Genomic DNA, 11,099 nt, shown 5'->3' with positions numbered 1-11,099 from the left:
TGGAGAGCACCAAAACCAGACACACAAACACACACACACACCACAAACACCTTTGGCACGGTGATGAAGCGGTGACGATATGGGCTTGTTTTACAGACATACGACCTCATAAACCTTGGAGTCGTCTAGACTGAGATAAACTCCACTTTATTCCAGAATGTTCCTGCTGGACCAAATTCTGGTTTGTCTGACCAAAAACAAGCTGTTGCAATGGCCAAGTCAAAGTCAAGACCTCAACCCTACTAAGAAGATTTAGGAGGACCTTAAGAGAGCTGTGCATAAATAAATGCCCCCAAACACCAGTGAACTGAAGCAATATTTTGAAGACAATTCAATATGAGAGACTAAAAAAGTCCTCCAGGAAAAGTCAATAAGGATCACACAATTATTATTTTTAAATAAAACCATAGAACTGAAGGTGTACTTTCTTTCCTTTCCTCTGTGACTGTATACAGCGCGGTTGCAGGTAAGTGTGTACAGTGTAGATGTTCATGGATAAGTACAGACATGTGTCATGTGTAAAAAAGAAATGTAAGATGGCTTAGTCAAAAATGATCCGCACTCTGGTTATATTAAAACGTCTGTCAGCTGCAAGGTCTTATCGGCGCTTTCCGTTCAAGGCTCCTGTCTCATGCAATACACATAATCCACTAGCCACCCAAAAATATTACCAATATTATAAAAAACACGCGAAAAAATCACATAGCTTTTGAGCACATGCGGAGGGCAGTGTTGGTATCGTGGGTTAACTGTTTTGAAATTTTTGGAAAATTGGAATTTTCCAATTTTTTGCTGACTGAAAAGATTAAAAAATTCACTTGGCTTTTCACTGACATAAACATGTTTTGAACATCTCCTGGACATATGCGCAACTTAGCCAGTGTTCAGTGTAGTTTATTCAGAAAGTTAGAATGAAGTTCAGTGTTGTTCATTCATTCGTTTGTTTGCTGAAAATGCTTCCAACGCTTTTCACCCATCACCCTGTCACCAGTTCACCAGTTTATCTTCCTTGGATCCCTTTTGATTGGTCCCAGCTTGGTGGTCCTGGGATTCAAACTCGGAAACATCTGACCTGCGGAGTGCTAATACTTATGCACAGGGTGGTTTTTCCTGTTATTGTGGGTGGATGATGTGACATTACCGGTCATTTCAGGACAAACCGGTTTAATTCTAAACAATTCAGTAAAAACTGCTGCCGCTGCTGAAATATAGCTTATAGAGAATAGGATGGATGTTATTTTGTTTCCTCTTTAAAAAAAAACACATCAGCTTTAAGAAATCATGGGAAATCAAATTGTGATGGCTAGAGGACTGAGTCAGAGAAACTCCAGCTCCTGTGGAATGTTTCTGGTCTGCAGTGGTCAGGACGAATAAAAAAATGATCCAATGAAGGGAAACCGGTGATCTGGCGACAGGGTCATGGGTGGGTTAAGCCTTACTAGTGATCTAATAAAAGCAGTCTGATCTAATAAAAGCGCTAGTTTAGATCAGATTGATGAAAAGGTTAAAGCTGATTGTGATGTGCAGCAGTTTCCAGTGGTGACTCAGTCAGTTAAGGCTGCAATTTACTGAACGGAAGGTTGGTGGTTCGAGCCCCAACACTACCTTGCTTCCACTGTTGAGGCAGACCCCGTCTGCTACTGGGGGTGCTGTATCCTGGCTAACACTGTGCTTTGACACCAGCTTCCTAACTGGAATATGTGAGAAAAAAAATCACTGTTCTGTAAGGTACATGTGACTAATAATAATAATTATTATTTTTATGGTGTCAAAGGGGACCTACTCAATATTAGGCAGGAGGTAATATACACTCAACAAAAATATAAACGCAACACCTTTGTTTCTGCTCCGATTTTTCATGAGATGGACTTAAAGATCTAAAAATTCATTTCAGATAATGACACAATAGATAATGAGATAATCCATCCCACCTCACAGGTGTGCCACACCAAGATGCTGATCTGACATCATGAGTGGTGCACAGGTGTACCTTATACTGCCCACAATAAAAGGCCACCCTGGAATGTGCAGTTTTTTGCTTTATTGGGGGTCTGGGGACTCAGAACCGGTCAGTATCTGGTGTGACCACCATTTGACTCATGCAGTGCAACACATCTTCTTCGCGTAGAGTTTATCAGATTTTCAATTGTGGCTTGTGGAATGTTGGTCCACTCCTCTTCAATGGCTGTGCGAAGTTGTTGGACATTAGTGGGAACTGGTACACGCTGTCGTATACGCCGGTCAAGCACATCCCAAACATGCTCAACGGGTGACATGTCCGGTGAGTATGCTGGCCATGCAAGAACTGGGACATTTTCAGCTTCCAAGAACTGTGTACAGACCCTTGCAACATGGGGCCGTGCATTATCTTGCTGAAACATGAGGTGATGTTCATGGATGTATGGCACAACAATGGGCCTCAGGATCTCATCACGGTATCTCTGTGCATTCAAAATGCCATCAATAAAATGTACCTGTGTTCTTCGTCCATAACAGATGCCTGCCCATACCATAACCCCACCACCACCATGGGCCACTCGATCCACAACATTGACATCAGCAAAGCGCTCACCCACACGACGCCACACACGCTGTCTGCCATCTGCCCTGAACAATGTAAACCGAGATTCATCCGTGAAGAGAACACCTCTCCAACGTGCCAGACGCCATCGAATGTGAGCATTTGCCCACTCAAGTCTGTTACGGCGACGAGCTGGAGTCAGGTCAAGACCCCGATGAGGACGACGAGCATGCAGTTGAGCTTCCCTGAGACGGTTTCTGACAGTTTGTGCAGAAATTGTTTGGTTATGCAAACCAATTGTTTCAGCAGCTGTCTGAGTGGCTGGTCTCAGACGATCTTGGAGATGAACCTGCTGGATGTGGAGGTCCTGGGCTGGTGTGGTTACACGTGGTCTGCGGTTGTGAGGCCGGTTGGATGTACTGCCATATTCTCTGAAACACCTTTGGAGACGGCTTATGGTGGAGAAATGAACATTCAATGCACGAGCAACAGATCTGGTTGACATTCCTGCTGTCAGCATGCCAATTGCACGCTCCCTCAATGCTTGTGGCATCCGTGGCATTTGGCTGTGAGACAAAACTGCACATTCCAGGGTGGCCTTTTATTGTGGGCAGTATAAGGTACACCTGTGCACTACTCATGATGTCAGATCAGCATCTTGATGTGGCACACCTGTGAGGTGGGATGGATTATCTCAGCAAAGCAGAAGTGCTCACTATCACACATTTAGACTGATTTGTGAACAATGTTTGAGAGAAATGGTAATATTGTGTATCTGGAATGAATTTTAGATCTTTAAGTCCATCTCATGAAAAATCGGAGCAGAAACAAAGGTGTTGCGTTTATATTTTTGTTGAGTGTATTATGGCTGATCTGTGTATATATATATATGTATGTTGTTATTATTATTATTATTATTATTAATAATAATAATAATAATAATAATAATAATAATAATAATAATAATATTTAATGTAAATAACATTGCCATCATGTACTGCACATACATGTGGTAACAGAAGGTTGCGTTTTCATCAGTGAGCCGGTAGAGGGCAGCAGAGGCTCAGCAGCGCGCTCATTGGCGTTAAAGCCACCACAGAGGCAGCGCTCAGTACCCGGATGTTCCCGACATAAGGAAGTCAGTCATGAGACAACAAACTGCGGGTTCTGAGTTTTCAGTCTGTTTAATCAACAGGAAATAAAATAAAGACCAAAAGCCTTAAAGAGCACAGTGAGTACAGACTGTCTCCTCTCCTGTCCACACTATTACACCTAACGTGTGTTTAAGACCTGCGCTGGGGAATAGAGAGATATAATCTGATATTTATATCATAATCAGGAAGAAAACAGTGTTTAAATGGGTCGTGTGTGAAGAGTTTAGATTTATAGCTCAGAGTTTTATGTTTATGATCAGGAGTTTTACTCTGGAAGGTGAGAGATATTACAATAAAATATCAGATTACAGTATTTATCACCTGATCAGTCAGGATAGTTCAGTTTATTAGGAAACTTCCAGAAAGTCTCATTAATAAACATTGAGTGTGGTATTATTATTATTATTATTATTATTAATAATAACAATAATAATAAATAAATAAACCCTGGGCAGAATGATGAGAAAATTCAGTTTTGTCTGTACATTGGGTCAGAATAACTGTCTAGACTTTACTGAATCTCCTGCAGTCCTTAGATCTCTGTCTGAAGTTTAATCTGCACCATAAGTGAATCTTAATGTGTGGAGTAAAAGTGATGTTATGAACAGTTATGTGTGGGATTTAATAATCTACTTTAAAATAATCTACTAATGCGTTACTGTCTCAATGTAAACAAACACCTGACTCTCACTCATCTTCTATAGCACTTTATCCTGTATTCAGGGACGCGGGGACCTGTAGCCTATCCCAGGAGGCTTAGAGCACGAGGCAGGGTACACCAATCCATCGCAGGGCACACACACACTACGGGCGATTTGGGAACCTCAATTAGCCTAATCTACTAATGTCTTTGGAAGGAAACCGGTGTACCCAGAGGAAACTCACCAAACATGCCCGCCACACCTGCACCAATCGATATTAATTAGAAAAGATAAAGTGAATATTTTTACTGGGATTAGTTCATATTTTCACTTTGGCTGAAATAACAGCGCTGAAGTGGTATAAGTGAATTTTAACACGCTGGAGTGGTTTTAAGACAAAACTTCATCTTTATCCTTTGATCTACTTTTTCCATTTCTCATCTGTGATTCACTCTCCGATTACCGAACAGGGAGTGTATTTGTCTGACCAACAAAGAAGGACAACTTAGTGTAAACAAGGCGTAAGATACTTAACCTTACAGAATGGGATTTGTTTGTATTAATAAGTTAGACAGAGAGTTCTGCTGTACAGAGAGACACACAGACAGACATGTATGTGGCCTTCAACCTCAAAAAATTATATCACTGATTATATTAAAGATCAGCAGATAATTTTTAGATTTAACCTTTTAACTGTTTAGACAAACTCTTTAACATGTAATATCGCTTTATTTTAAACCAGTCAAAATGTCATAAATTAACCTTGACTTATAAGTCAGTTGATGTAAATCAGAGATGTTACAGATAGATAGATAGATAGATAGGTGTGAAATAAAAAGTAATAACAAGCTTTATTTGAGATTTAACCAAAGCCTTTCCTTTTTTTAAATGAATTAGAGGACTCATCTGTGTTGAATATCTTGGCGTCCCCGACAGGAGCATGGAGAATGATGAACTTTCGCCAGAGGATGGGATGGATCGGGGTCGCCGCGTACTTGCTGCTTAGCATCGCTGCGGTTTATTACATGTTTGAGATCAACCAGACGTACAACCGCTTCACGCTGGCCCCCGTGGAGAACCAGAGCGGGACGCCCCCGTCGCCGGCGCTCCCGGACTCCGCCTCCTGGATGCAAAGCGTGACGTCGCGGCTCCTCCTGCTGCCTTTCTGGCTCTGGGCGGCCATCCTCCTCGTCCCGTACCTGCAGCTTTTCCTGTTCCTGTACTCCTGCACCCGGGCCGACCCCAAGACCGTGGGCTACTGCATCCTGCCTGTCTGCCTCGCCCTGCTCTGTAACAGACACGCCTCCTTCACCAAGGCCTCCAATCAGATCAGCAGGCTGCAGCTGATCGACACCTGACGTGGGCGGGGCTTGCGACGAGGTCCGGCCCACACTGACTCGCCGCGCAGCTCTTTATACCTTTATACTCACTTTCTTTTTAAATCAAGCCGGACGGGGAAGTCTTTATCACGATGATTTATTTACATTTTTAAGTTGTACCTGATACACCGGAGGGTAAATTAAAACAAAATTCTTTTTTGATGTTTTTTTTATCATTTCTTTTCATAATAAAACAATCAGTGTGTTCTGGATGTTGCCGTTTTTCCTCCTCGATACACTGGACCTCAGAATCTATGACAGTGTTTATTAAAGAAGTGTGTGTGTGTGTGTGTGTGTGTGTGTGTGTGTGCGTGATTAATTTAAACTCAGTGTTTAAGAGGATTTTAACTCACTGCAGATTGAAGCTTTTTTTTAAAGAACCTCAATAAATAAATCACAAACTAAACTCGAGCTGAGTTTTTTTTTTTTTTTTTACTTATTCTGAGTGCATAAGTTTGTGCACCCCAGGGCAGAATGAGCTGCTCTGGGATTCTGAAGTTTGAAGTTCTATTGTTGCTCTCAGAAATCACCAAACTGAGCCTTTAATATAAATTATATAATTCCACGAGGAAGTAGAAAAGTTTGTGCCCCCCGTTTATTGTTATATATAATATTATATGGTAATACTACTAATATAATGTTAATATAATATCCATCATACTATTTTTTCTTTTCCTGAGGACCATATACATTTTGACTGACTCTGTGTGTGTGTACTGTATATGTGTGTGTGTATATATATATATATATACTGTATATAAATAGGGAACATGATGTTTTTTAACTTGTTTTATTTCCTCTAAACAGATTTTGGAGAATGCTCCTCTCAAGGCCTCGTGTAAGTGCAGGAGCAATTACAGTTCGTAATGCCGGTGTGACTGGACGAGAAGGCTGATGGTTTAATATGTAGATTACAGTGTTTGTTTATTAGGGACAGGAATCAGCAGTCACCTGATACGATATTATCATGATACTGAACCTCAGAGCCGATTTAAATAATATTGCAAGTCTCACAGTTTTATAAACATCCCGATTAAATAATTCTTTTCCGATTTTTAATTTAATTTTAAACCTTGAACCATTAAAATAATAGGAAAATTTCGTCATAATTCGAAAGTTATATCACTTTATTCAACAGCTTCATAACGATTAATTAAATAATGTAACTCGTTCCTGATAACATTAGTTTTCTCATTTAAGTGTTTAATATTGTTTATACTATAGAGTTTAATATTGTTACTGAGCAGTGTGTATCTATCAATAATTATTATTTATGAACAAACTTGGCAAATAATTCACTCCTTCAACACGGGATGTAAATTGTTGATAGAGCACCGCCTGTAGGATTATAAAGAAACAGTGACGTTACACACGGACATGCATACAGTAGGTTCTAGTTTGTGTGTTGTGAGACTGGTGTAAGTGTGTGTAATGAGCGGGTCTGAGACTTATTTACTCACAGAGTTTGAGGATAAAGGCAAATTTAACACTTTTTTTCTGGTCACTGGCCGATTGACCAGGTCACCAATATTATAATAGTAATAAATTATTATTTTTTAATCGATTTTGGCGTCAGTGTGGTGACACATGAACCTGCACACAAAGCAATCATGATTCATAACTGAATTGTTTTTTTTTCCCTTTTATATAAAATTGTGACGTGCAGACGATATTTACATTTACATTACATTTAGGCATTTGGCAGACGCTCTTATCCAGAGCGACTTACATTTTTTTTCATCTCATTACACATCTGAGCAGTTAAGGGGTTAAGGGCGTTGCTCAAGGGCCCAACAGTGGCAACTTGGTGGTTGTGGGGTTTGAACCTGGGATCTTCTGAACTGTAGTCCAATGCCTTAACCACTGAGCTACCCCTGGCCTATATGACAGATATAAACACACATGCACACAAACGCCGACACAGAGAGACATGAACAGATGTTTGTGTCACATGACCAATTTATTGCCTGTAAACAGCTTTAATGCAGAGTAATTTTAATGAAATGAAATACAATTAAGAAAATAGAGCTTTTTGTTCGAAAATCTTTTTTTTTTTTTTGCTTTAACTTATATACAAGAAACATGTTTCTTAGTGACAGATAACAGAATTGGTGTTCCACTGGTTTGTAATATGTATATTTGTACAGAGCGTCTCCGCACTGAGAGTTCGTTTATCAGTCCTGGAAAAGAGAAGAACAACATGTCAGATCCTCCTGAGTTTTGGGAGAGAAGAGCGCAGGAGGCGGCGCTGCTGCTCAGGAAGGTGTGCCGATCTTCAGACGCTTCGACGGAGGTCCGGCGTTTAACTTTTTAACTGCAGCTGCTTCTGTAGCAGCGCCTCCTTCTTTATCACACTCATCATCATCACTATCACCATCATCTTCCTCTTCTTCCTCGTCTAGAGAGAGGAAAAGAAAAGCATGATGAAGAACGAGGTTTATTTTTATTTTTTTAGATTACTGTAAATTCATTCACGTCATGTTTTCTGTCTTCACTTCGGACCAGTTTCCATCATCCACACCACTTTACTGTTCATCATATTGCGCTGAGCAAAAATGATGTTGCTTTTTTTCTTTCTTTTTGTTACTTGGTCTCTTCACATACGGGTAGATGGAGGAGAAGTTTAGCTGGTTGGATCTCTAAAATCTGAAATGATTATAAATAAATTAAAATATTGTGTTAAAACTCATAAATATTAGCTGTATGTAGTCGAACACTTTTGTTCCGTAGGTAACATCGGCCCGATGCACTGTTTATCACCACAGGTGTACATCAGAAATGTGGGAAACACTGAAGTGAATGAATTAAGGATAATTATTTTACACCGTTATGTGTGTGCGTAAACTTTAAGCTACCAAAGATAAATACTTATAATAATAAACATGATTAAAGGATTGAAGTTGTATAAATATGTGGAAAGATCTGGAGATTCCTCACAGGACAGAAAAACCTGACAGAGAGATAAACATCATTAAAAGAAAGTACGAGAGAGAGAGAGAGTGTGTGTGTGTGTGTGTACAAACTTCAGATTATTTTAAAATAACTTTTATCAGAGATGTGATTTCAAAATAAAAATTCTCTCATCATCCAACATCATTTGATGACATTTATTTATTTATTGAGAAAGTATTTACACTCAAAGTTTGTGCAACAGTAATTACCACACATTTATTTGTGTGTGTGTGTGTGTTAGGGGGGAAGAGAAAAAGAGAGACACTTCAGCAGCACTATTCCCATCACACTATTAGGTCTATCCCGGAAGTGAACCGGAAGTGAAACATCAGCGCCACTCAACAGGACTGACCGTTTACAGACAAATTTAACCAAAAACGAATAAATCACAAAAATATTGACATAATATATATATATATATATATATATATATATTTTTTTTTTAATGTATATATATATATATATATATATATATATATATATTTTTTTAACACACTCCGAATCCGCTCACCGTGCGCGCGACTGTCGCCCCTGTCTGCGTGCGCGCTCCTCTCCTCCTCCACGAGCGCGGTCAGAGCTACAGACAGGTCTGTGCTGATGGTCTTCACCGCCTCAGTCAGGGACTTTAAGTCTCTCTCCGCCTGCACAGTGAACTCACGCCTGCTCCCGTCTTTACACTTCAGCTCTGCCTTCAACACGCACGCCATGGCTGTTATTGACTAAAAACCCGGAAGTGAAACAATACACACGTGACATGTCAAAGACGCCGCCATAGACGCCGGATAGAGCTCGATGCAGCTCAGAGTCGTTTAGTAAACAAGGACAGATTGTACACATGTGTGGTTCTGTGCTGCTGATCAAAAAGCTGTGAGTGAGTTCGAATCACAGTTAATGATGGCAAAAAAAAAAGCCTCGTTTAGGTGTCGAGGTTTCCCTGAACCAGTAGTTTCACCAAAAGGTTCATTTTGTGACGCTTAATTTAGGGGTTGTTATACTGACATCTAGTGGACAAAATTGTGTATAGCAAATAGATCCGAACATCACGAGCAGCACAAATTAATATGGGCTTGCATTTGCAAGTACTGTTGAATTCATTATTTACGGTCGTGTGTGTGTGTTGTGATTTAGAACAGAAAGGAAAAGTAAAGAACTAATAGGGAAGTCTGTATCGTTCTTTCTTTCTTTTTTAATAATAAACACAAACATAAATACTTTACAAGCCATTGTTTTTGAATCTTCGAACAGAATATAGAAATTTGTTATTTGCTTATTTTACACAAACTAAATGGTCAAAAAACACACGAAAGAAATTTAATATAAGAGGGAATTAATAATAATAAAATACAACTACACTCAATAACACTAGTTTATGGTTTACATTAAGGTCATTAATATAAACAGTTTTTGTGCATTTCCTACCTCATATAGTAGATTAGAAGTAAATGTAAAGTTCATTGTTAAATGCAAAAATAACTTAATAAATAGTTTTGTTTCCCTGAATCTCAATTTATGATTGTTTTTCCCCCCCCTATCTCCAATAAATGTAAAGATTAATGTGTGTGTTTCTCTTATAACTAAGGCATGAAAATGAGATACTATGTTCTAAGACGTGGGAACAAGAAGGTATGTTGTGGCCAACAATTGGCTGTTCAATGCTTATTTTACTCTACATAAAAATAGGTTATGAAATATGTTTAAAAGAATACAAGATGAATACAAGATTTCTCTATATTTTATTTCACATCCCATGTTATGTGTCTGCATTATTAATACAATTTTATTTGTATAGTGCTTTTAACAATTGCCATTGTCGCAAAGCAGCTTTACAAAATAAAAAGAATTATTTAAGTTTGTATGGAATGTGAATGTGTATGTATTAAAATGGTCAGATAGTCCCATTATTATCATGTAAACATGAGGCTTGTCCCTCAGTTTACTTTATTCTGACCTTTCCAATATGGCGGACCCGCTGACGTATCAGAAGTTTATGGCGCGCTCAGCGCTCGCGCTACATTTCTAACGGGTTTAGCGAGTTTAAAGCGGTAAATACAAACAGCATACAGTAGTGTATACGACGTGTAAACATGTATCAGGTGTAATATATATATTAAATAAACATAATTTTATTTCCCTTACAAAATAGCGTTTAAATAATAATCATAATAATTATAATAGAAATACAGATTTCCCGCCAAATTAGCACCGTGTTGTATAACCCGGAAACGGAAGTTTAGTTTGTTGTGGTTTATGTAATAAGCTTTTTTTTTGTAAAAAAAATAAAAAAAACAAGCAAACGCGGATTTAAAAACAGAATATATGTGTAAAATTATGTATATGTATAAATATGTTTGTATGTTATTTTTTAAATTAAAGTAATTATTCCGCGTGGTAATTCTGTGCAGCGGAAGTGATTGAACTTGATCTCTCTCTCTCTCTCTCTCTTGCGCGCGCG

The 11,099-nt window shown here is 38.9% G+C and overlaps 2 protein-coding genes across 3 annotated transcripts; one reads left to right on the top strand and one right to left on the bottom strand.

Moving 5' to 3' along the window:
• Window positions 1-3,607: 3,607 nt before the first annotated feature.
• tmem251 (transmembrane protein 251) lies at window positions 3,608-6,101 on the top strand. Of its 2 annotated transcripts, none has more exons than XM_053489231.1 (2): window positions 3,608-3,752; window positions 5,214-6,101. In XM_053489231.1, the coding sequence occupies exon 2, from the start codon at window positions 5,264-5,266 to the stop codon at window positions 5,672-5,674; it is 411 nt and encodes a 136-aa protein (XP_053345206.1). In that variant the 5' UTR covers window positions 3,608-3,752; window positions 5,214-5,263; the 3' UTR covers window positions 5,675-6,101. The 2 variants fall into 2 exon arrangements, with proteins under 2 accessions (XP_053345206.1, XP_053345207.1); XM_053489232.1 differs by having other exon boundaries at window positions 3,626-3,752; window positions 5,253-6,101.
• Window positions 6,102-7,622: 1,521 nt separating this feature from the next.
• si:dkeyp-55f12.3 (uncharacterized protein LOC568418 homolog) lies at window positions 7,623-9,376 on the bottom strand. The gene is made up of 2 exons (XM_053489368.1): window positions 9,159-9,376; window positions 7,623-8,093 (listed from the first exon to the last, which is right to left on the bottom strand). The coding sequence occupies exons 1-2, from the start codon at window positions 9,352-9,354 to the stop codon at window positions 7,951-7,953; spliced, it is 339 nt and encodes a 112-aa protein (XP_053345343.1). The 5' UTR covers window positions 9,355-9,376; the 3' UTR covers window positions 7,623-7,950.
• Between the last annotated feature and the right edge of the window lie 1,723 nt (window positions 9,377-11,099).

Source organism: Clarias gariepinus, chromosome 27 (assembly GCF_024256425.1).
Source record: "Clarias gariepinus isolate MV-2021 ecotype Netherlands chromosome 27, CGAR_prim_01v2, whole genome shotgun sequence".
NCBI classification, from domain to species: Eukaryota; Metazoa; Chordata; class Actinopteri; order Siluriformes; family Clariidae; genus Clarias; species Clarias gariepinus.
Note: the sequence above shows the minus strand (reverse complement) of the source record. Positions and strands in the feature narration are given on the sequence as shown.